The sequence below is a fragment of the Diabrotica undecimpunctata genome, chromosome 7, assembly GCF_040954645.1.
Source record: "Diabrotica undecimpunctata isolate CICGRU chromosome 7, icDiaUnde3, whole genome shotgun sequence".
NCBI classification, from domain to species: Eukaryota; Metazoa; Arthropoda; class Insecta; order Coleoptera; family Chrysomelidae; genus Diabrotica; species Diabrotica undecimpunctata.
The window spans coordinates 30377384-30404684 of NC_092809.1; the positions used below are offsets into that span (position 1 = coordinate 30377384).

Here is a 27301-nt window from a genome sequence, read left to right on the forward strand (position 1 = left end):
ATATAGGTAGTATGAATGGATTTCTTAAGGAGGGTTTACTTTTGTTTGAATCAAAAAACACCTGTGATTATCACGAAGAGATGAACGGAGACGTGTTTGAAGAATATTTCGAACAGATGATTGAATTCAAACCTAAAAATTCAGTTATTGTGATGGACAATGCAAGTTACCACTCTACATTAGTTGAACGTTTACCAACTACTCAATGGAGGAAAGATGAAATTGCAATGTGGTTAACTTCTAAGAATTTAATCTTTGACGATACAATGACAAAAGCAGAATTATTAGAGATTGCTAAAATTGAGGAGATAGCCAAAAAACGAGGAATTGAAATACTTCGCCTACCACCGTATCATTGCGAGCTAAATCCGATTGAATTAGTATGGGCCGAAGTTAAAGCTAACGTTGCTCGAAATAATACAACTTTTAAATTGTCAGATGTTACTAATTTTTTTCATAAATCAATATCTGAAGTAACGACTTAACATTGCCAAAAATGTATTAATCACGTTATGAATATTGAGAAGAATATGTGGGAGCTTGATCATATAATAGATAGCAGTATAGAACCTATAATAATTCATCCCGAATCGGATAACACTTCGTCTGAAACAGAATATGAGGAAGCTTAACTTTAAACTGTAGCACAGAAGTTTATTTTACATTTGAACTAATTACCGTCAACTTCATTGTTTATTTTTTATTGCTAATATAATTTTCATTCTTATTTCCAATATTATTAGTATTAAAAATATTATTATTTATTAATAGGAATATATAAAAACTTACAGTTTTTGTGTTTGTATTTTACGTTTCACTATAATTTATTGTATTTTATTATTTTATATTAACTGTATGTTTCACAAATAATAGAATTTTTATTCTTTTTATGTGTATCTTTTTATTTTAAACCAGTATTGGATTGGATTTATTTCTTTGTTCTAAATATCCAAATAAATTTAACGCAAACTTTTCTTTTAAGATTACGTTTTAGTTAGAAGATGTGCACGCCTATGTATTTCGAGGTTAGAAGATGAGTATTCTGAGAATTTACTCCAGCTTATTCTTCAACTAAACACAAATTATATATTTCTCGAATAAAAATCAAAGCATTACGGAGATTTTTAATAAAACTACACTAAACTACAAATTCACAATTGTCTTTTATTTGATTAAAATTAATAACACAAAGAACCAAGTCTATTCTAGTCTTTACTTCACTCAAATTATACACGCAGAGTATGTAATAGAACGGTGTAGTTCCAATATAAGTAAAATATCATTAGGACCACGTTTTTTTTTTCACTAAAAAATAGATACTAAACGTTCTGAGATATTGTGTGGTCAGTTTAGTTATCGTTGGCTCAAATAAGCTTAAGTTTATACTCAAAACATCATCCATCAAAGTTACCATCAGTAGTATTAATTACGTGCAAAAATATCTCTATCAAAGTGGTATATTATAATCGGTTACATACATTTCCTGCATCGGCTATTGGAATGAAGTATAATTCTTGTTAACTAAATCACTAACACAATATAAAAGTAAATCTTACAATATTTACAAAGTATAAAATTTAGCAATACCTACGTAAATCAGTAACAAAAACACTCAACTAAAATCCATAAAATTCTATAAATAATAAAACACGCACATATTGGATATAAAGATGCTTTGTGATATTACGTTATGTAGATGTTATAAAAATAAGTTCATGCACTACGTTTACAAAGTGGTAAAGTAGTCAAATAAACAGTTATCATAACAAAAAAAATAACAGAAATTAGTTCTAAATATCTGGAAAAGAGCCCAAAAATGTATACTACGAAACATGGAATGCTTTATGGCATTCCATATTTCGTAGTCAAGCAAGTCAAATAATTGGATGGTTCCGAATAGAAGTGGACCACTTTTTGTCCTTTACGAGTTAACAACGCTATAACATGCACCAACTAGGTAATAACTTTTCAGTGTAGTAATGAATTAAGTTCTAGTTGCTAATATCCGCTAGACAGTAGCAAGTTCTGGTGTTTACTGACAGATTGTTATTTTCTGTCAGCGTACTACTGAACCAAGTCCAGGTAGTGTTTGTTCACTCTGTACAGTTCTGTGTTGACGTGCTTTAAACCTCTAGTCATAGCTTTTGATAGTTTATTACACATTATGAATGTTGGCTAGTTTTATTATGAAACGAATATTTCATCTGGATCAGGTGAAGAGTGGTCGCTAGGCGAATTTGACACAGGTAAATACAATGTTGTTATAGTTTAGTTTAGGATTGCTAATCAAAGTGTTTTATATTGGTTAAAACGTGTATCATAGCCTGACCTATTGCAGGAAACATCTAATTTCATATACTTCATCTGACTATAACAAGACTGTTCTGTCGGTCAACTTAAAACGGAGACGTCCGCCCAAGAGCCTTCTAACCAAAAACATTTCTCATGATATGACTTAACCTAGTAAATCAAGAGATAAAGGTATTTAAATCCCTGAAAAATACGTTTTACAATTAAATTTTAAGGTGATCGTACCTGTCTTGGATACTGCTACAGTAACATCATTCTTCCCCCTGTCCATTCAGATTGGGAGAATAAAGAAATTTAGCTCTAGATATGACTGTAAATGCACCAAAAAGTGCTGTGCGAAGTTCTCTTCTGAAGATACATTGAAATAATTTTTTAATTCATTTTGGAAACAGGCAGATCAGCTGAGAGTTTGTAAGACCTACTGTCCTACCATGTTACAAATAAGTTGGGAAATATTATACAGATGTTTAGCGACTATACAAAAAAGGACAATGAGAACAAAATATACTTAAGTCCAAATTTAAATATTAAAATGTATGATTTATACAAAGATAAATGTGAAAGTGAGAACAGAAATACTGCGAAAGAAAAATATTACTACCAAATCTTCAGTCAAAACTTTAAATTGCACTTTAAGGACACTTGCAGCAACTGTAAGTTGCTAAAAGTTATTTCAAAAAATCAGTGCTAAAACTGACGAGAAAAAGATAGCTGACTTAAAGACAGAAAGAGAACTGCACTTAAGGCGAGCAGGCAGATCAAGCGCACGCAGAACTGAAAAAAGATGCCGCTGAAGCGGCACAATCCCTTGTTTTAATAACAACACTGCCTATATGCATGTCTGGGATGAGACTAATGGTGAAAGGGGTTCTGAAGATCTAGTTTCATGCCTTAGGAAATATTTGTATAAACATGCCAGGACATTCAAGCACGTTGATTTGTTTTCTGAATCATGCACTGGGTAACTGGGTAATTACTCTGCTGAAACTTGTTTAAGACTCTCTATTGGATGTGGAAACAATTTATTTAAAACTTCTGTTACCAGACCACTCATTCCTACCCAATGATACTGAATTCAGTATAATAGAGAGAGCAGCCAAGAAACATAGGACCAACAATGTGCCTAATGACTGGTACAATATCATTAAAACTGCAAAAGTGAAAAAACCTCAGTTGGAACTTGTAAAACTACGAGAAGAGTTTTTGAGCACCAAATTCCTCGAAGATTCAATTACAAATAGAAAAAAGACACTGAAGGTAGACAAATCAATTGGCTAAAGATACGGTGGTTTGGGTTTAAAAAATAAGCACCTTTTCAAATAAAAATAAATGAATCTTTCAGTGAAATTTTGAGTTTCTGAATCTTGGACATCTAAAACAAGACATGTAAAGATAAAGTAAAGCATGGCTTAGAAGACCCGTGGAAGTGCAAACCTTGTTGACTGTACAGCAGGATCAGCTTTACCCAATCAAAAGACAACTGAATTTCAAAAAAAGGGGGACATGTTGTCTCTGCTATCTTACATACCGTCTATTCATCATGGATACTTCAAAAACCTTCCAGGGAGTCAGCCAACGCATTACGGAGCAACTGAAGGAAATGATACCAATTCGTCGAATGTTTCGTTTTTTTTTGTCAAATAACTTTTCCTTTCAACTAAGAAGTGATATTTTGTTTAATACTTCTAATATGATCTCTAGGTAGATGTAAAAATAAAGTGTATTAACAACACTTGGAGTTGGTTCATTATCATCCTAATATTCTTGAATCAAGTCCACTTTTTTGCATTTTTTGAAATTTAGCCAATAAAAGCAATGTAAATGTCTAAGTTACTCCTTGACCTTCTTAAATTAAATATATACTTTTAAAAATGTTAACAGGTAATTTTGTTATAAAGCTTTAACTTTAAAGCTCTGTAGTTCAAATGTAGATAAAGTGGACTTGGTTGATTTCTATTCTGAACCCTCTAATTATATTACATATTACATAGCTATTACATAGCCGAATTTGGAAACAAATTATATTAGGATGCTGTGAAAAATAGAAGGCAAATCCTCCATACAGAACACGTCCCCAACAAAAATATAGAGAGTACCTATGTCCAAAATATTTACTGTAGATAAATGGAATAAATGACAAAAAAAGTTATTAAAAAGTAAACAGAAAAGATAATCATAATCACGAAATCATGTGATTGACTAGTATATAATTATAAAAGCATATTAGAAACAGGGGAGTAGTCCAGGCGAGATTTCTACAAAAATAGCTAAGATGGGTATATTGAGTCAAACCTTAGATTTTTATAGAAATATCTCCGTAGAGTTGTTTATATAATTACAATTTGAATATGCTTCAAGTGGAAAGGAGATAGAAAAGTTTTAGGACGGTAAATATTTATCAAACCTTTATTAATAAAAACCTTTAATAACAAACTCAATCCCTTGGAAAGCATCATATCTGCGACAAAAATGGGTGCAGTTAAAATTGTTAACAATTAAATTTTCTGTCAAAAATTTCTTGCGCAAAAGTTTCTTAACCTTTTTTCGAACTTTTTAGCTGGAGCAATCTCGTCTGGACTATAGGGTAATTTCCAAATAACCTCATCAATTTATAGGGACGCCACGCTTCGACCACATTTCATATAGCATATCACAAGTTAAGAGACATTGACTACAATGAATAAATTAAAACAAGTTAAAGTCATTTATTAGACCTCGATCAACGAGGTATTAATCCTACACTTTCCGAATCATTAGCATCCAAATAACCTCTACCGCCTCTGCCCATAAGGCTATAGTACCAACTTCTACAAATACCTAATCGCACACCAGCTTCTACCACAACACACAAAATAATAACTATGAACAGAAATATAACAATACTCTTCAATTCTTGAACAGCATCAGCGATCTTTGCATTGGAATCCATGATCATTTTATTTTGATCGAGAATATGTTTTTCGTACCCCTTTTCTATTTCAGTATTTTGACTGTCTGGTACAGGTTCTACTTTGGGAGTTTTAACAGGGATACTCGTTGCAGAAGTACTACTATCCGTTTTACATTCCACAGGGGTAGGTAAAGTAATTTTGGAATCGTGTAGACCGTGTTTTAAAACATCTAGATCTTGACAAAACCAATTGTTGTTACTAAGATCTAAACTAAATAAATTGGGAAATGTCTGCTTAATTCCAAAGATGTTGATATATTGCAACGTGTTGCCACTCAAATTTAAATTTCTTAAATGAACAAAACTGTAATTGCCTGTCATGTCAAAGGATGACAAATAATTGTTGGATAAATCTAAATCGGTCAGATTGGTAAGACCCTTCCATTGTTCAGCTGACGTTTCAACTAGAGCATTATCGTTTAAGTACAGCTGTTTTAAAGCTCCCAGATAGTTAAACACTCTTGGATCTACAGTTTTAATCTTATTATGATCCATTCTGAGTATCTCTAAAGCATCTAAAGTCATGAACGAGAGATGATTTAAAGAGTGGATTTCATTATGCGATAAATCTAGTACTCTAAGAGTCTTTAACTCCATAAAAGTTAAGCCGTTGTCCGGAATGTCTTGTAAATTGTTAAAGCTAAGATCTAATTGTACCAGACTCCTCAATCCTTCAAAGCTACCTTCTGACAAATTTGTTAAGTTATTATGGCTTAAATTAAGTTCCTGGAGACAAAATAATTCTAAAAATGCTCCAGGTCCTATCTCACTAATTGCTTTATCATGGAGATCGATCTTCATAATGCTGTTAGAACCAAAACTGATAAAACTATTTTTCGGAAGACTTTCGATGGTGTTGCAACTGAAGTTGACAATATTTCCTTGATAAGTAGAATGGCGAGGATCAAAACTAGCATGATTACTCTGATATTCGTTAAGGCTTGGAAAAGTTCTGATTTTAACAGATTTGTCTTCAAAACATTCCTTCGTTTCATTAATTGTTGAAGATACAGCTTCTGCAAATTCAGTTACAAACTTTTGCGTGGTTGATGATTGGCAAGCCACACAGCTTAGCAAAGCTAAGTGCATGAAGAAGACTTCTTTTGGCATCTAAAATTAACAAAAATTAATGAAAGCTGTGAAATATATGGTTACTGGTTGAAAACTGGGGGAAAGCACATTTTTAAATTTCTCTAGGTAATTTTTGAAATAAAAAAAAATGCATACTGATAAAACTCCAGTCGTCAGAGACGAAAATGCCATTGGGCCTCTACAAATCATACGACCAAGCAAGAAATTTGCTGAGAATGTCAATTTTGGGACACCAAAAACGATGCAAAACGTATGCCACTAATACCCCCGAACTTCCCGTTAAAACTACCCTTTTTTAGGGGGGGGGGTGGAGACGGAAAACATCAATTTACAGAATCTGTACGCCGTAGAAACAAATATTTCAAACAAAAAATATAGCTGAGATAATTCCGTAGTTTTTTTTTTGTAAAATTAACTGTTCTCTCAGATTTTTAATGTATCTCTTTTCATCATATCCTATCGACAAAAATCAAAATGCGTTTTGAAGGTGAAGGCTGCAGATTTCGTATGCAACTTTTCCATTTTGCAGCAAAGTCAGTTTCTATGAAGCTGTTAAATAAATAAACGTTGCGCGATTTTTGCCATTTTTGACGATCCTCATGAGATCAATAAAATTTATCACTTCTATTTACCGGTCACTATGAAATTTCCATTGACCTTCTTTAAAATTAATAGCATGAAGTTTGGATTTTGAGTTGTGGCAACAAATACGTGGCATTTAAAATATGTCTAAAAACGCTGAAACTTTCACATAACAAACGATCTAAAACGTTTCAAACTGATTCTTTTCGACTGCACAAGTACACTTCAGAAACTACAAATTCCACTCAATATCATCTTCGTGGAAGCATTTCCCGTAATGTTAGATAAATTGTAATGTGAAAGTTTAAATTCAGCCTTTTTGGGCATATTTCAAATGTCTCATATTTGTTGCGAAAACTCAAAATTGAAATTTCATGTTATAGTTTAGGTTCCAACAATGGAAATTACACAGCGATCGGTCAATGAAAGTGATACATTTTATTGATCTCTAAGAATCGTAAAAAAATGCAAACATCCCGCAAAGTTAATAGCAGCTTTAAATACACTGACTTCATATACGGCACAATGCAAACATTGCATACAAAAGCTGAACTATTCACCATTAAAATGTATTTTGAGTTTTTTCGATAGGATACTCTGATCAAAAGATATCGAATTTTTACCGTCGCGTTGATACCAATTTTATTTAAAAAAGTAATTACGTGCGCTTAACTGACATTCAAAATCGCAGGTTGCTCTAAGCATTGTTTCTGGGAGAACGGTTTATTGTATTGTTTGAAATATTTTTTTCTACAGCATACAGATTCTCGGTAAATCGATGTTTTTCGTCTATCCCCTACAAGGGTGGGTTTTAGGGAGAAGACCGTAGGTACGAGTGGCAAATGTTTTTGCATCTTTTTTTAGTAGTGATATAAATCAGTTTGTCAAAGAAATAATGCGAGCGTTGCAAAACATGTGGAACTTATCAGAATTTAAATTAAAAGAAATTGTCATCAATCAGATCAGAATCAAAATTTCTCGACTTAGATTATTCTAAATAATAATTTCTTATAGTCAAAATGCATATATACAGTAGCACGAATGCCTTTATATCCATACATTTATTCTGATATAATAAAGTGCTTTCATAGTTTTCAGAAGTGTGTATTAAGTTTGTAGCTTGCTTATATTGAAATAGCTTAAATAACAACTTATTTATACAAAACCAAAACTATAATTAACTCAGGTAAAAAATAACAAATCTGTTATGTGATATTCTATTAAGGAACAATTTTGAAGTATGTTTTTAATTATGTAACAGATTTAAATACATTTTAACAAATTATATTACACATAATTATTATATTGTCCCAAAATGTGTTTGTTAAGAACCTTAAGTTCAAATTACCCAAAAAAGCAGTTAATGAATTAAGATCCAGATCCTTGCAACATGAAAAAAACATGTTGCAAAGTAAAGATTTTTTCAATACAATCTTTACTTTACAACAATTAAAATTTAAATTCCCCTTAGACATATACAACCAACTCTACAGTTGACCATCAAATTTCCAATTTGTTTTTACTTTATTCATCATCAACTTATTACTTTATTCACACGCAATTAGCTATAATTAGACTACAGGACATTATAACCCTCCAGTGGTCTTCTATGAGATACATTTCTTTTATTCCACATTTAATCATTGAACCGTTTAACTCATTCTTAATTCACTTACTTTCTCTCACATTTTAATTTCTTTTTTTCTAAGTCAGCTTCCAATTTTACTGATCAATTTAATTTTATAGTCAATTCATAAAATAGAACCAAATATGTATAAATAATAATAAAAATGAGCCTACTGTCTTAATTTTAATAAACTAATCGAATAAAAATTTATATAGAGTTTAACACTGACCTGGTTGACTTTTTAAAAATGTACTACCAATCTTGTTCCGAATGTCATTGTCACTGCAAACAGTCAATTATCACTTCCGGCGTCTCAGATTAGTTGGTATTTAACATTCCTACAGTTCGGATGTAGCAAACTTTTTCGAGTATGGACTTATGTTCCCTGTTGGCAATCTAATTTCATCGACATACTGCCATATAATTTAATATTTTCAAGTATGGTTTAATCCATGTCAACCACCACTGTTTGTTGGAACTCACACTTAGATGGTAGAGCTAAAAGAGCATATTATATTGCCTACGAGTACGGACTCGACGAAAGGTCGGACGCACCTGGGGTCTTTCGCCCAGGGTAATCGCTTGGGTCTACACTGCTGTCATTAGGCCAATGCTAACTTACGGAGTTATTGATTGGGTACCGAAAATGCTACAGGCAACAGCGATTAACAAACTAAACCATACTCAGTGGATAGCTTGGATAAATATAACAGGTACCATGCAAACAACACCAACTGCTGCAATGGAGTTGGTCATTGGCATCACGCCTCTAGGCATATATGTCAAAGAGGTGGCGCTGGTAACAATGATGCGACTGCGATCAGCTGGTGCAAACCTTAATGTAGGAATGGAACAATTGAGAACCCGTTTCTGACGGGGAGAGCTGGATGCGCTACCCCTGATACACGCAGGCTGCGATTTAATTAAACCAAAGTATGTCTTTGACAAACCCTACAAAACCGAAACATGACAGTATAGGCAGATAAACGTGGCAAATGCGTATTGCATATACACCGATGGCTCCAAAATGAAAGAAGGCTCAGTATGCGGGATATACTCCAGACCACTGAACCTAAGAATAAAGTGGGATATGGGCAAAAATGGTAGGGTAGTTCAGACAGAACTGGCTGCTATCTCCATAGCCGCAAAAGAGATAACCCAAAAAGGTATACCAGGGAAAACTATAATGATCTGCACATATAGCAGACAAGCGCTACTAATCTTGAATAGACCACGTTTCACATCTGGGTGAGTAATGGAGTGTCACGAGTCACTAACTTAAGCTTCGGATTGTAATACCATCATCCTGAGGAGGATTAAAGGATACAATAGGAATAAATGCAACCGCATTGCTGACCGATTTGCTAGGCAGGCGGCAGGCCTAAGACTCTTAGGACCTTGGGATCTTTTTGGTTGGTCAACTACAACAATCGTGGAAAAATATGGGAAGAAGGACAAGGATATAAACTTACCAGGATAACACTAAGTAACTTTGAAAAGTAAGCAACAAAGAAGTACTTGAGAATGACCAGGAAAAACATTGACAGTTGGTTTTTTACCTGGTTATTGTCAACTAAGCAAACACCTCCATACACTGTGGCTAGTAGAGACACATCTATGCAGGAAGTGTGAACGAGAAGACGAAACTGTAGAGCATGTCCTATTTGAATGCCCGGATTTATCGTACTAGAGTATGCGTTCCGCGATTCCTGGCCACACCTGCCCACATAAGGGAGATGTCCCCTGGTGACTTGTCCACCTTCCTAGAAATGGATGGATGGAGAATGAGCCAAGAACAGAATGGGTTAATTGTGGCTTAAGTGCTGTGAAACTTAACTCGCCCTCCCAGATACAGATGGCTAGGACAAAGTGAACACACAGCCCAAAGGTGACACCTGGTACACAGACTGGTCTAAAACAGCAGAAGGGTCAGGAGCGAGAATTAGGTTAAGGAAGCACTTAGATAATCACTAGGCTAGTATAGGAATGTCGAGAAAAATACGATAGACTGACGGAGTATAACAGTGTTACATTGCTATGGATGCCAGTTCATCGAGGAATACACGGCAACGAATGAGCTGATGAGTTTTAAAATTGGATCCGCTACAAAATAATTCGGTTTAGAGCCGGCTTTAGGAGTACCGAAAAGCACTGCCGGAAAAATTATGGATCCAAACACAATCTCTCACAGCTCAGTTTAATATAAAACTTTATTAATGAATATGCATTAGTCAAGAGACAGCTACATGCAACGGGTCTGTTTCTTGGAGACTTAAACTGCAGATTCTATGGTATAAAATATAAAATAGTCAACTATATTTTGCATGACTGCAAGGCTCTAGATTGCAGGTTACAACACTGTTTGGAGACCAAAAAGTGTACTCAAAAACATGGTATCTGTTCACTAAACTAGTACAAGATAGCAGAGGGTTCCAGAATTCTGAAATGGTTATCATGAAAAATGAGGTCCTTATAAACTAAGAAGGGTTGTTTTTAAGTTGAAATAAAATAAGGTCATAACAATTTGTTTAAAAAAAGTATTGTAGGTATTTATAGTTTCCATGACAAAAATACTATAATTATACGAATTTTTTCGCAAGGGGTGGTTTTATAAGGCTAGAAATGTGGTAAAAAATTAAAACAGTAGAGAAATCTAAATTTAATATCACTGTACAATTAAATATTTCCAAATTGCTCAAATTTTCAATTATATGATTTGTTCTAATAGGGGTAGTTTTCAGCCTTAAAAAATAAAAAGCAACCAATGGCACAAGTCCAATTTTGAAGCGGAGGGTAATTATAGCCTAAGTCCAAATTTCCATGTAAATCAGTGGTGACAACGTATTCAATGACATTGTTTTAATTATAACTATTCTAGAGGGTGAGATTTACCGGTTAAACTGTGATAAAAAATTAAATTATGTTATTTAATGTTAATTGATATTCACTCGCTTCATTAAAATATGATTTAAATCAATTACCCGATTAATTTACAATTATAATTGTCTTCTAATAGGGGTAGTTTTCACCCCTAAAAGATAAAAAGCAACCAACGGCACAAGTTCAAAAGTGATGTGGAGGGTAAGTAGAACCTAAATCCAAACATTCATGTAACTTGATGGTTCATGCAACTTGATGCATAGAAAATTACGCGGTATCGCCGTATATCGGCCTAAATAAAAGGTTTCCCGCTTTGTCGACAAATTTATGTATTAAGACTGATATTGGCTATCAGTTCAACACTATTGGTATGTGTTGTTAATTCTCTACATCTACATTTAACGAAAATTTTTATTTTAATTTTATTTCAAATTAAAAAAAAAAACTATTCCTAAATCGTTGTCCAATCTGATTGGTCATAGTCAAAAGAGTCCTCAGATTTCACTGACTGGATTTCTAAAAATATCTTATTTAATAAAAGTTTAGCCTAGCACTTATTAAAGTACTTTCTTTTGTTAACAACAGTTTTAAATAAATTTATTACGTATCAAAATACATATTTCGAGGCTGTACGTCTAAATTATATGTATTTACGATAATTTTATCACAAGCCAAATATTTGACACGAGATAATTTTATAAACAAAGACTTGTTCTTGGTATGTACTTTCCCATCTTGACAAAAATTTGTTGATTCCCAATTTCCCAATGTGTAAACTGTCGAAAACATATGGCAACGAGGGCCCTGATTCTATTTCATTTCGATGTCGAAATTTAAAAGCGACTACGCCATGACAGTCGCAATCGCTAGCGATTCTCATTCATTTCGATTGTAGTTAAAACTGGGGATATTTACTTTATCATTTTGACACTGCTGAAAATTTGGGTTGGCCCTGTTGTTTATTGGCTGCACTACGCTTGTTGAATGTTTGTTTTGTTTACGTTACGTGAACGTCTTTTTTTTCTTGTTTGAGTTGTTAAATCATAAATATTGGCCATTCTCAATTATATTTTGAATTGAAAGAAAAGATGGCAAGAAAAAAAAAGGCGATGTGGGAGATCCTTAAGTTATAACCACTAAGATTTGACTTAGTGGTTATATTCTAATATATTTTTAAATTTACTGCAGCTTAGTAATACTAACCCTAAACATTTTGGGTATCCTAGAGGCATAAACACCTTCTTCCAAATATGGTTCTAATACCCTTATTAAATAATTTGCAGCTTGTTTATTAAGCCGGAATTGCTGCCTAAATTGAGCATCACTTAGTGAAAAAGAATTTTGAGTATCCCGTAACATTCTTCTTATCCTCCGTTATGAACGTCGGATATCTAACCTCTCTAATTCCTCCAAAACTAGCAAATGTCCGTAAAACACAGCCATATTGATACTTTTTGCCTCAGTTTTCCTTGCAAGGATCAAAACACCGCCTACTTAAACTGAACCTAAGTTCACTTCTCCCAGTCCAGTCAGTCATGACAGATTAATTTCGACTCGAAATGAAATTTCAACCACTTTCTTGAAGTTGAAATTAATTTCGATAAGTCGAAAATTAGTGACGTCGTTTGGTTAGTTCAGCTGAAATCCACAAGGTTCGCAAAGTCGCATTTCGACGTCGCCATATTAATTTCGACATGTTTTGAGTCGAAATCTCAATTAGAATCAGGACCCAGATGTACAATATCGAGTAACGAACTTTTATTAAACTGGTAGTGAACACAATGAAATATAGTATTTTTGGAAAACGTGGCAATTTTATTATGTTGATCATAAAAGCCACGGGAATCATTAAATAGAAAATACACATACATGTGTATGTTATCCAGTTATATATATTTTTATAGTGTAACCACATTTCGAACTTATATTTAATGACATTCCAGCAGTCACAGTTAAAAACTTTTTATTTACAACATATTTCTCTATGCTGTTCATTACCATGCCTAGTGATTACCTATGCTGTTACACCCAATTGGATTGTCATCCATCGTAAAATGCTTCTTATGTACAAACTGCAAAAGATTGGTATAATACGAATCAGGAGACATGATCTTCAAAGTCTTATACTACAAAGGTATGACGCGAAGAAAGGCTTCATATCTAAATGTTAATAATTTAATCTCATCTAAATCTAAATAATGTCTAGATAGTCACGTGCTCAACATCAGTGTTCGCAGGTTTTTGTTTCTAGATTTCAAAAGCTGACAAGGGCAGATAGCACGAAACTGCTCCTTCCGTGGCCGAAGCACAAAAGTTTAGGAAATAAATGGATATAATGACGTTATACCATTCTGTTGACTGTTGTTGTCCAGTCGTCTCTTAATTGTGCATGTTGTTTTTTTTTGCGCGAACTAGTACCGGATTATATTCTTTATTTAACCCTAGATTACCGGGCATTCGTAAATTTTACGATTCGCATACTTCTTAAGTATTTTCGGCTACTTACGGTCACCACTCGGCCTCAGGCCGCTCGTTATCTTCTAATTTAGTCGTTAGCTAGATAGTGTCGTGTGCAGTTGTACCAATTAAAATTTCTACAATATAGTTTTCACACCTTCGTCGTCAATTTTACGAAGCTCTGGAATCTACGATAGTTTTATTAGAAGGTGTACATTTTCTTTTGCCTATTTCCATCGTCTTCGAATAAATTTCATAGAGGTAAGTTGTTAGCTCATTATTTTATTTTGTATTTTTGTATTAAATATAAATTTTGGAATTTACTATTTTATTTGGGAATACAGCCAAAATTTTAGTTTGAAATTAATTTATTTGACGTTTCGACTTACACTTTGGAAATCGTTTTTTGTAATTGGTATTTTGAAAACGATTTCCGAAGTGAAAGTCATCAGCATCATCATTATTTGGCTCTACAACTATATGTAAGTCTTGGCCGCGTTTACTATTTCCCTCCATTTTTGTTGATCCTGAGCAGCTATTTCCCATTGCTGTATTCCCATTTTGCGTAGATCACTGGCTACTGCGTCCTTCCATCTCTTTCTTGGGCGACCAAGAAAGAGATGGAAGTAACATCTAAGTAACTTTCCAGGGTAACACTAAGTAACCTTGAAAAGTCAACAACAAAGAAGTACTTGGGAATGACCAGGAAAAACCTTGACAGTTGGTTTTTTACCTGGTTATTGTCAACTAAGCAAACACTGTCAAAGTGTTTGTCAAAAAGAGGAAGTCGAAACGTTAAGTAATTTAATTTCAAACTAACATTGTGGCTGTATTCCCAAATAAAATAGTAAATTACATAAGATGCCCCAAGGAAATAGCTTCAGAACAATATATTTTGGATTTCAGTACAATCGATTCCAAATGGCCACTGACAGAAAAAGAACTTGAAGAAGAGGCTGCGCGTATTATGAATGGTGAAGACTTTGACTCAGATCCCTTCGAAGACAGTGGCAGCGACTGGGAAGAAGATAAACTAGAGATAGAATCTTCACACTCAGATAATGAAACTGTCGAAGATTTGATTGTATCTCCTTGTTCTAATGAACCGACAGGCAAGATGCCATTTCGGATATTGAAAAAGTTTTTAAATCGATATCTGGAGAATCAAAGTATGTAGTGGTCCCAACAAAAAAAAGTTTTAAGGGTAAGAACGGTCATAAGTGGTCGACCAAAGTTCCCCATAAATCAAGAAGGACAGCTGCGAGGCATCTTATTTAGAGGTACCGCTAAAAACTGTAATACTTTTAATGAACACTTCTTACATTTCTTTCCAAACACGCTACTTGAAATTATTTTGCAACATACAAATGGAGAAATTGTAAGACAAGCTGAGAAACATAATAATCATGAAAATGTGTCTCAAATATCAATTCAAGAATTAAGAGCCTTAATGCTCCTCTTGTCCTTTCTTTCTGCCTCAAAAAGATAACCATTTATCTGCAAAAAATATGTTTAACACCTCCATTTCAGGAACGTTTTACAGAGCGTGTATGAGTTGTAATCGCTTTACATTTCTACTAAATTGTATAAGATTTGACGAAAAGCAAACAAGGCAAGAGAGACAAGTAAATGATCCTTTCACTCATATCCGCGGAATATGGGATATTTTCATTAAATATGCCGCACTTCATATACTCCATCATCATATCTTACAATTGATGAGCAACTGTTAGGATTCCGAAGAAGATGCCTTTTCAGGATGTACGTCCCCAATAAACCTTCAAAGTATGGGATTAAGATTGTTATGTTATGTGATTCCTCCAGTAAATATATATTGGATGTAAGTCCCTATTTGGGAAAGAAAACTAATACCAATGGTTTGTCACTAGCAGAGCATTATGTTAAAGAACTAACAAAATCTGTCCATGGATCAAACCGGAACGTAACCATATAAACTGGTTTATGTCAGTGAAACTAGTCGATGAACTGTTACAAGAGCCATATAAATTAACAGCATAAGGTACTTTTCGCAAAAACAAGAAAGAAATTCTCACAGAGATGTTGACACTAAAAGATCGAAATGCAAACTCTCCGATGTTCTGTTTTGATTAAAAGAAAATTTTGTTATCTTACGTCCCTAAAAAACAGAAATTAGTTTTACTGCTTTCAACTTTGCATGAAACGGCAGAAGTACCAGAAGAAACAGGTAAGCCTGTAATTATAAAAAATTACAATAACACAAAATCAGGCGTAGATACTTTTGACCAAATGTGTTCCAATATGAGATGTAACAGAAAAACCCGAAGATAGCCGTTGTGTGTATTCTGTGATATGGTTATTAGGTATAGCCAGTATTAATTCCTATGTCATTTACACATACAACACATTAAAACGAGGTAAAAAGCCCGTCTCTCGGTACCAGTATATGGTTGATTTAAGCCAGTTTCTTACCGAACCATGGATGAGACAAAGATTCGCAACCGCTACTTGTCGTCGAAATATTCGTCACGATATAGATCACATTTTAAAGATACCTGCTGCAGAAGAAGTTCCCACATATCAATAAAGAAAAAGAAAAATTTGCTCTTATTGTCCAAGCCAAAAACGGTGAATGACAACTACATATTGCCAAGTATGCAAGCATGCGATATGCGGTGAGTATCGTGGAAAAAATTGCACCGAGTGTTTAAAACATTCACCAATTCTATTTTTTATTCGTTTAAAATATGTTATCATAGTGATAAAAAGTCTCCTGTTCAGATTTTGAATATACGTTGTGTAATTACAAGGCATTTTTTATAGGTATTAAAATTTACGATAGTCCGGTAATCACGTGCGGCTAAACAAGTCCGTTAATCTAAGGTTAATTTAGATCTTCTGACAACTAAATTGTCTCTAACTACCATTCTTTTCATATCCCCTATTCTACTAATTGGTCCAAAGAATTGCAGTATTTTAAAAAACTAAGAATAATAGATGTCGGACTTAAACACAGTAGGACAGGTCTACTTCTTCAAAGTTCTTCTTCTTCTTTCTTTATAATCCCTTTATCGAGAGCAAGGCATGTTGATATTCCCTATGTCCCTACCTAAATAAAATCCCTTACCCCTTCCCTAAAACCATCTTTCAATACGTCTACAAAAACCCAGTTTCTACTAAATTTAGTCACTAATGCTCCTCTACAAAGAAATATCATTAACATCATTCAAGTAGCTAGGTAGAAGTATTTGGGGCATGAGATAGGGATCAAAAGAGACAATCAAACTTATAAGAGATTCAAAGAAGAATAGCTTTTACCTGGGCAGTATTTGGAGAAAATTAAAGTGCATATTGAAGTTTGATATTCCCATGTCTAAAAAGGAAAGTTTTCTCAATCAATGGGCACTCCCTGTTCTAATCTATGGTGCTAACACACTAAGTATGACAAAAAAGAATATACAAAAAATAGACATAATGCAGAGAAAATGAAAGTTCAATGCTGTGAATAAGTCAAAAGAAACAAGTTCCTAATTAAGGGTTTAGTAACAAGACTGATGTGCGAGACGCAGTTGAGGCTTTTATACATCTAAAATGGAATTCGGCCGGATATGGTAGAATAACGGTGGAGTGGTGAGAAAAAAGATAGAGGAACGTTGTCCAGACACGAAGCGTACAGAAATAGAGGCAGACCACCCAGCAGATAAAACGGCAACATAAAGAAAATTATTGGAAACTGGATGAAAAGGATACAAGATAGAGAGAAGTGGCAGAAACTTAGGCAAGTCTACATTCAGAAGTGAACAATTTAGGTTTTTTAGATGGATTAGATAGATAAGATGTCTTGAACAGCTGCTTTTTATATAATGATAAACATAGTGTTTCTTTATCATATGATCAAACGTTTTTTCAAGTCCACGAAGCAAATATACGTTTATGTATTCAATTCTTAATGTTCTTGTATTTATTATCTTAATAACTGAGCTTAATATATGTAATCTAAATAAGGGAATAGAAAATTCAATACGGAATATCGCTAAACCTATCAGATATAAATGTGCAAGAAAGAGACGTGTGGGATGCCCAATAGAATGAAATTTATTTTAACAGGCCTAATACGTGAACCGAAAAACTTTTTTTTTAATCATAAAAAATACTATAAAACTATAACTTCCAAAGCAGACAAAATCTTTACAAAAACTAAATACCTTAACCGTAACACTTGAATTAATGAATAAAATAAAAACCTCAACACCCACAATAAATTAATAGGTTCTTTAACGAACGTATTGCTGGGTTTCAAAAACATTAAATGAATTAGCAATGTCCGATTAAAATAATCTAAATATAGTTAGTTCCTTTAATTAGTTTTTCTTATCACAAAGTACGATTGATTGATAAACCATGCTTCCATGCATTTATCAAAACTGGTAATGTATTTGTTACGGTATTTTTAGAATAGTGCAGTAAAATTAGACAAAAATAAAAAAAACTCATGGGCAACTTAAAAAAATGTTAAAATGTTTTATTAACAATTTTGTTATAACAATCCGACAATTTGCATATTTCTCTCTTTCTCAGGGACATACATTTATATATATATATATATATATATATATATATATATATATATATATATATATATATTATATATCTATATATATATATATATATATATATATATATATATATATATATATATGTATATATATATATATATATATATATATGTATATTATTTAAAATATTTATATATTTATATATTTATTTATGTATAATATTTAAAAGTAAACTGGTAACTTCATTTTACTTTTAAATATTATTTATTATTTATAGATATTATTTCAATCTTAATCTATTCAATAATGTTACCTAAAGTCAAAATTAAATTTAACTAATAATATACTGTTGGAAGTGCATCTTATGATCTTTTTAGTTCTCTGCATATTAATGTTAATGTTTTTTACTTAAGCTTTTTACAATTTTTTTTTATATACATGTACAATTACCACATGTTCTTTTGCTGTGCTAAATTTGTTAATTTGTAAACTGTACATATACTGTTAAATGATATTAAATGATATTAAATTTGTGAAAAAGCTTATGACAATGGACATTTTGAGATTAAGTTGTATAAAGAATTAATTGAAACTAACAAACTTAGCACAGCAAAAGAACATGTGATATTCATCCATGTATATAAAAAAATTTTTGTAAAAAACTTAGGTAAAAAACATTAATATTGATATGTAGAGAACTAGAAAGATCATAAGATGCACTTTCAACAGTATATTATCATTTAAATTTAATTTTGACTTTAGGTAACATTATTGAATAGAATAAGATTGAAATATAATATTTAAAAGTAAAATGAAGTTACCAGTCTTTAGCTTACTAGGTGCCGCAGGCAAATGAATGTAACAGGTGTAACACACACGCCAACAACTTGAAAAGACAGTGGCCTTGAGGTGAAAATATGACAGAACCGTAAGGCGAAATACCAACCTCTAGTGCAATAGAGCGGTACATTTAAAGAATATGATAAATTTGGGTGACAACTTGTCATTAAAAAGCCAAAAAATGAAAGGAAATGGTGGTTAAGATCACCATTTTCGCCCCAGTGATTGGTTGAGAAAACCAATGAACAAAGCAAGCGAGGTCAATCCAAAATATCATATATTATAAAATCTACGTTGTGACTGGTTAGTCAGCCAACAGGTGAAGATTGATTCAACTTCCACAGTCCAAGGTTCATAGCATTTGGAACTGTGAATTATAGTGTGCGTCATGTCCATTTTAGGACATTTTTAGATCGATAAAAATGAGCTGATTTCAAAAAAGTATAATACTCGGGTTTAATGGATATAATTTGAAAGATATGTGCTTAGAAAATAAATTATTTATTATCAATTGCAAAAAAGTAGCCTACTTGTAGTTTTTGGTAAACTGTAATTATTTTTAGTAACGTTTAATAAGAATTAAGTAGTACAATAATTGTATTAATTCGTGAATGTTTTGTATTATTAGAATTAATTTTAAGTAGAAATGAATTTGAGTGTAAAGCAAAGAATTGAAATACTCATGATGATTGGGTATGAAGACAGATCGCGAACTCAGATGGAAGTGTGTAATTTATTTAATGATAAATATCCAGAAATACCCATCACGCAGTCAACAGTAAGTAAGATTGAAAAGAAATTTCGAGAAACTGGTACGGTTGAAAATGCACGCAAATCAGGTCGCCTCTCTGTAAATTATGTTACAACATTAGATGTTCTACTTGCTTTTGAAGAAGATGCGCACACTTCTGTTCGTAAGGTTAGTAGTGATCTCGATGTTTGCAAAACAACGGTATACAAAGTACGTAAAAGTAAGTAAAGTAAGTAAAATGCACAGATGTACAGGAATTAAACGAGGATGATCCAGATAAAAGAATACAATTTTGCGAAATAATAATGGATAACAGCCACCGAAACCCTCTCTTGGTTCAAATTATTTTTTCTGATGAGGCTACATTCAAATTAAATGGCGAGGTCAACCGTCAGAATTGTAGATACTGGGCAAAAGAAAACTCCAACTGGATGCGGGAACATCATACATAACACCCGCAAAAGGTAAACGTATGGGCTTGCATTGTAAGAAATAAAATCATTGGACCCTACAATTTCGAAGATACTTTAAACGGGCTAGCATACCTTCAGTTTTAAGTGGGTATCTCGTACCTACTTTAGTTAATTTATTCCCCAGTACAATTAATCTTGGAGGTTTTGATAAAAGTTTATGGTTTCAACAGGATGGTGCGCTTCCGCACTATGCTTTAGATGTTCGAAGGTACCTAAACGAAATTTTTCCGAACAGGTGGATTGGAAGACGTGGAAATATTGAATGGCCAGCGAGGTCGCAAGACCTCAATCCTTTGGGTTATTTTATGTATGGTCATTTAAAGAATGTTGTTTATAAAACGAAACCTGCAAATATTGGAGACTTAAAAACAAGAATTCGTAAAAAAATAAACAATATTTCTTAAGAAAGCATAAACAGGTTCTACAAGAATTTGTACAACGTTTGGGTTACTGTCAAATACAACAAGGGCTACAATTCGAACATTTAAGATTAAGTCATGTATTCATTACTGGATTACTTTCTTATGTATTATTATTTCATGTATTAATTACTAAGTTATTTATTATAATTTGTTTATAATTTATTATCATTATAAATCAATAAAAATTAATTTTCTAAGCGCATGTCTTTCAAATTATATCCGTTAGACCCCCAGTATTATACTTTTTTGGAATCAGCTCATTTTTATCGATCTAAAAATGTCAAAAAATACAGGATGTTACATTTAAAAAACGAGCCGATGACGTCATCACTCTAATGTGTTTCACCTTGTGTAATGAAATTTTATTGTAAAATGTAGAACATTAAATTTAAAAATCGACGTGTTTTTGTTTTTTTTTTAAAGGCTTTTCATTTAGGAAATATCGAGTTTATTCCATACTTTACGGACACACTGTAGATATCTTGACTGTGTGTTATTCGTCTCCCTCCAACCTTAATATATTAAATAGGTGTCAATATTATTTCCATTCTGATGTAATAAATTAAATTTAGACGATCTGTATATTAATGTCACAACTAACACCATAAATTACACTTTTTAATGTGTCGTACGCAGCAATGACCATGTTTCTGGATGGCCGCATATGAATTATTAATTTGAGGTGTAGAATCAAGTCTGACTACACCTTGAGTTTGACTAATGGAATGACGATTTTTTTTTCAATCGCACATGTGATACATATTAATTACCCGACAAACTGTTGCAATCCGCATTTAGATTGTTATATGTTCCTATTGACGCGTCGAAAAAAACAAAATAGTCATTTTGAATTATAAGTGATAGATAGTTTTAACCTTTTAAAGGGGTCGCTGTGCTTTCCATTAAGATCTAAAAACCATAAATATTGTTTAATGTATTTATATGTGCGTAATCTTCACATAAAAATATTTTATTTTAACAACAATATTTTAACATAAAAAAGACATAAACTCCAATCTTGTCGCTTTACAGAATTTAAAATTTCGCAAAACATGAACGACGAATGAACAGCAGTAAAGCAGCATATAGGTACTATATATCGTGTGTAAACACTCAAGTCGTCATTCCCTCAAAAATTCTGTACTGACATTCCAAGTCTACTAAGTAAGGTAGTTCAATAAATTATTACTTGTGTCAGTGCAAGGGATCTTCCGGTCGTCTAAAAACAGTTCTTCTTAACAACAATCATGGACGCGTTATCAATCAGATATTACAGTCTCCAAAGCGAAGTTTTCGACGGACTGCTACTAAACTGAATATTAGTGAAACATCCACATGTCGACTGTTTAAATTTTTTGTGACTGTCCTTACCGCATTCAAATTGGACAAAGACTAAAAGTTGCAAATACACGTACAAGAGAAATTTTGTGTACGAGTGTTGATTCTAGTGTACGAAGATTTCGATTTTTTGAAGTTTCCAAATGCCATTGTAGGAAAACCACTGCATAGAAAACAAGTTATGATTTGGTGTGCTGTGTCTGGACTTAGTATAATTTGTCCTTATTTTGATGAAGATGAGAATGAGCACTAAGTTACTGTTACTGTAACCAAGAACGTTACAAAAAGAAAATTATTACACGCTTTGTTAGAGATTGTTGTTAGCCAAGATTTCGTGTACAAAAACACAGACGCTAGCGAACAATAAACGGTTGTTATACAATGTTGCAATGAATTGAGCTGTTCATCCATATATTGTAGTATGTTAACAATGAAACATAGAGAAATGAATGTATTTCGTTAAAATTGTAGATCGCTTGGGTAATTATCGCACACACGTAGCCTCAACTGGTAAAAAACAATCCGTTCACCAACGCCTTACCGAGAAAGAGTCGTTCCATCGACCGAACAAGACAGTCGTGTCTTAGTTATAGGTGGAGGCTGTTTCGCCATCATTTTTGTGGTTGCTGTAGTCGAAGACATCGTTTTCGATAGCGAAAGCCATTCTATTGGGGTAGAGTACAACCTATACATATGTGACCAAAATTATCGCTGCTATATCGAGGACCGTTTACTGGTACACGCATTTTGTTGGTGTTATATTTAAATGATGGTCGCCAACATTCGAAACGGATAGGCACTACAAGAAGAAGAAGATATTTAAATACGTTCATTTGGTGCAAATCCATACTTTTCTAGTGATGGGCACAGATATCAGCCCACCAAAGAAACTTAAGAATGGTCTACCACAGGGGTCAGTGCTCTCTCCACTACTATTTAGCTTATACCTAGCAGATATGCCGGACTAGCAGACGAACACTAGGCCCTCACTACACGATGCAGAACACTAGAAACGTCTGAAGAAGTTCTGACGGCAGACTTATATATATTGGGCAAATATTTTCTGGAATTTTGGGTTGTTTTCACCTGAACAATAAACTTACTGGAAAGGAACTTAACATAGGGTTTGAAAATACCACACTTACCCACAACAAAACACCGAAGTACCTGGGCGTAACACTAGACAGAACGCTATCATTTAAAGAGCATTTAACAAAAACTGCCCAAAAGTTCAGTACAAGAAATAACATTATACAGAAGCTCTGCGGTACCACCTGGGGAGAATCGGCTTCCACTCTCCGCTCTACTGCCTTAGCCCTTGTTTTCTCGACCGCTGAATATTGTGCTCCAGTTTGGCTACACAGTCCACACGTAAAAAAGGTCGACACTCAGCTGCACAGCACTATGAGGATGATAGCTGGTACAATTAAATCAACTCCCACCCAATGGCTTCCAGTATTAAGTCACATCCCACCTCCACATTTACGACGAGTTGACGTACTTACACGTGAATACAAAAAGATCATGAACAATATACACCTGCCGATCCACCAAGATACCGAGAATGCACGAAATACCCGTCTCCGTTCTAGAAAACGACCAATGAAAACGGCAAGAATGATACATGAGGAGTTTAACATCACGAATGCATGGCCCCAAGAATGGAACGCATGGCAAAATAACATGCCCTGCATTACCCACAAGCCACCAGGTTTTGATCTTCTACGCAAAACATGGTCCACTCTAAATAGGATACGAACCAGACATGGCAGATGTGCATACATGCTACATAAATGGGGAAAGAACTCGTCTCCTCAATGTGACTGTGAGAAGAACCAAACCATCGACCACATTATTGAAGAGTGTCCCTCAAGATCCTATAATGGTAGCCCTGAAGACTTCCTGTTTGCAACTTCAGAGTAAATTGATTATATTAATACACTTGATGTTTGTTTGTAACTATTTAAAGTTTGTCATAATATACCTATATTACTAGTGTTTGTAATTTTGTTCTAAATGTGTTTGCCAAACGATAAATAAATAACAAGACGAAACATTTTTATATTATATGGCGATGTAATCCAGTAGTAATATAAGGAATCTTCATCCGAACGGACGTTGTATATACCATGATGCAATACAATTTATACACATAATATACGTATAAAAATGATGGGAGAAAAATAATCGAAAGAAGATCTACAAGGGAATGGAGTGCTCAACAGCAACTTTGTAGTAAAGGATAAAGATGTAAGACCAGATACAGATTTAAATGTATTACTAATAATAATAATCTTTTTCGAGATTATTATTATTAGTAGTAGATTTAAGCTTAAAATAACATTTTCCAAGACAAAAAGACTTTGGTAAACTATTTTTCATGTAATGTATGTTTTTATGTTATTTGTTCTTAAAAAGAACTGACGTGATGTAAGTTTCTTTCGCTGTAACGGAAAGTTAAGAAACGTCTTTCATCAGATGCAACTGATTAGTTATTAAAAAAACTATCTTTAATTTTTACTTACTTTGATCGATTGCAAATAAAATAAACACATTTTGGAACATTATCAATTATATTCTTATCCACTTTTTAATTTTGTACTGTCAGTATAGTTAAATAAGTTCTTTTAAGTTAAAGGTTGGGTGTTCAATATACTTCAGGCATTTTATGCTTAAGACATACAACTTTAACAATTCTAATAATTTTAGATGTAAAATAAGCTGCTACATTTATTAGGGTATTAATGCATCCTTTTACTCTACCTATATGATTGTTTATGATAGTTTTTAGTCAATTAACTTCTTTTAGATGCACATTGAAGTGATTTAACATTAAAAATGTATGTTACCCTTAAAAACATTAAAATAATCTTTTTTTAAATATAAACAAGCCACTATTACTGTAAAAACTCCTATAAGAGAAAAATATATTAATGTTTTAAATCGCCAATACGAATACGAAGGAAATCTCATATCTAAACAACGTAAATTGACCTTTAAAGTGTTTTTTCTGCTCCGAACAGTACGGTATTGGATTAAAACATCAATAATTTAAAGGCTCTATAGCAGCTAGTAAGAGAAAAAAGGAAAAGTACATACCTTATGTGAAAAATGCCGCTACGGCCACTATCAGCAAACTTAAAACTCTTTGGAACAATAAAAATAAAATGGTCGTTCTGTTGTTACACTGACCGTCGATATGGAATTTTCTTATCACCAGATGTATATACAGGGTACTGCAAACTTTACAAAACGATAGCGATAGTTTATCTCCAATAATTAGTAGATTAAAGAGTTTTTACATACAGAGAGGACACAAAAATCAAATGTCTGTTCCCGTTTACTAGCTATTAATTAATCTTAATATTACTTGTTAGAATTCCATTAACAGGTTGACTGCCACAAAAAAATGTTAGAAAAGTCTATGGTGAAAATAGTGCATCTAATCAAGTGAAATACTTCCGTTACTAATGTTTCAATAATTTTAATTTTAAGTCCCAATTTTTGAAAAATATGTTAGCGGTCGAATACGACCGCCGGGACGTAGACGACATACTTATTCCCGTGGTGCCAAGCGGTCGTTCTGTTTATGATGAGACTTGCCATTGGCGAGTAGTTGGATTAACTAATATTTCATCAGAGGTTTGTTTGTTAGTAAGACAACGTGCTCGTGTTATTTTTAGGGATACACGACTCATACAAAGTTAGATAATAATAAAAACAATTTTTTGAAATAAAATGGGAGGTCGCGGTAAAGTGATGGTTGATATTGTTCTAAACAATAAACGTTCAGGTAATATATAACTATTATTTTCATATTTGTAAATAAATTAAATAGGAATACTGATTGAAGTACGTATACAATAAGCAATATATTGTTCTGAACAATACACTTTTATTTATTAGTACGAACATTTTTGAGAGTTTCAAGGTTCAGATGGAACTTGGACGTGTCCAGATGGTGATCGCTTGCACAAAGTAAAACCACTGCTAGATAAACTTGTCAAAAACTTTCAAGCAGTTTATACACCAGGGCGTATATTCTGTATTGATGAGTCTGTTATTCCTTTCCAAGGCCGGCTAGTAATAAAGCAGTACATACCACAAAAAACGAATAAGTATGAAGTTAATATAAGGATTTATGCACGTAAGGAGAAACATAAAGGTAATGCTTATGTACCAACAAATGTAGTGATTAACCTATCAGAACGCCTTTTGAATTCAGGAAGTACGATAGTAGCTAAAATCTACTATACAAGCCTCGAATTAGCTAACATTTTACTTGACAAGAAAATGCACTATATTGGGATGCTAAGAGTAAATCGTCGTGGAATCCAAAAAGAAGTACTAAATAAAAAATTGAAAAAATGAGAAACGTTCGGGTTGGAAAAAGAAAGAGAGGTATCTGCGTTTTGAAGTGGAAAGATAAAAGAGATGTCTTGTTACTACCTACTAGACACTTTACCAAAACTTTAATTAGCAATTAAACGACGAAGTCGTTTAGAATACACTGAAGTGAAATACAATGAGGCAAAGTCCTCAATTGATCAGTAAGACCTAATGGCAAGTTATAATACGAACCACTGAAATAATACAGAAAGCTCGCTGTAAAATTTCTTATTGGAACATCAGTTGTAAATTTTACATTATTTTCAACCAAGTAGCCGATAAAAAGATGAAAATAGCTAAATTAAGAGAGCTTGTAAGAAACTTGCTCCTAAATTATGAAGAGAACATAGAGGCACAGAATTATTCCAAAGAGGAACAACAACAAATACGAATGACAAGGAGATCGATGCTAATTCATACTTTGGTGAAAAATTAAGGACTTTTTAATAAAATGAAAAAAATACTGTAAAAGTTGCTACGAAGAGAAGATTTGGTGAAACATAACAAAAAATCTGGTCAAAAAAGTAGTAACCACACTTTTGTTGAGACTGTTAATACAAACATTCCAAATAACTAATAATTTTTAATTTAGTTCATGTTTTTATTTAACTTTAATATGTTATTTAGTTTGGAATGAATATTATATTTTTACTCA

At 33.0% G+C, this 27301-nt stretch overlaps 2 protein-coding genes across 3 annotated transcripts in view; both read right to left on the reverse strand.

Annotated features, from left to right (window-relative positions):
* IP3K1 (inositol-trisphosphate 3-kinase-like protein) overlaps positions 1–27301 on the reverse strand; it is a 404655-nt gene that overhangs the window by 330023 nt on the left and 47331 nt on the right. The window lies entirely within an intron of this gene.
* On the reverse strand, positions 1145–25516 carry LOC140445138 (uncharacterized). Its single transcript, XM_072536986.1, has 2 exons — positions 25357–25516; positions 1145–6370 (listed from the first exon to the last, which is right to left on the reverse strand). Exon 2 carries the CDS (start codon positions 6368–6370, stop codon positions 5030–5032), a length of 1341 nt encoding a protein of 446 aa, XP_072393087.1. The 5' UTR covers positions 25357–25516; the 3' UTR covers positions 1145–5029.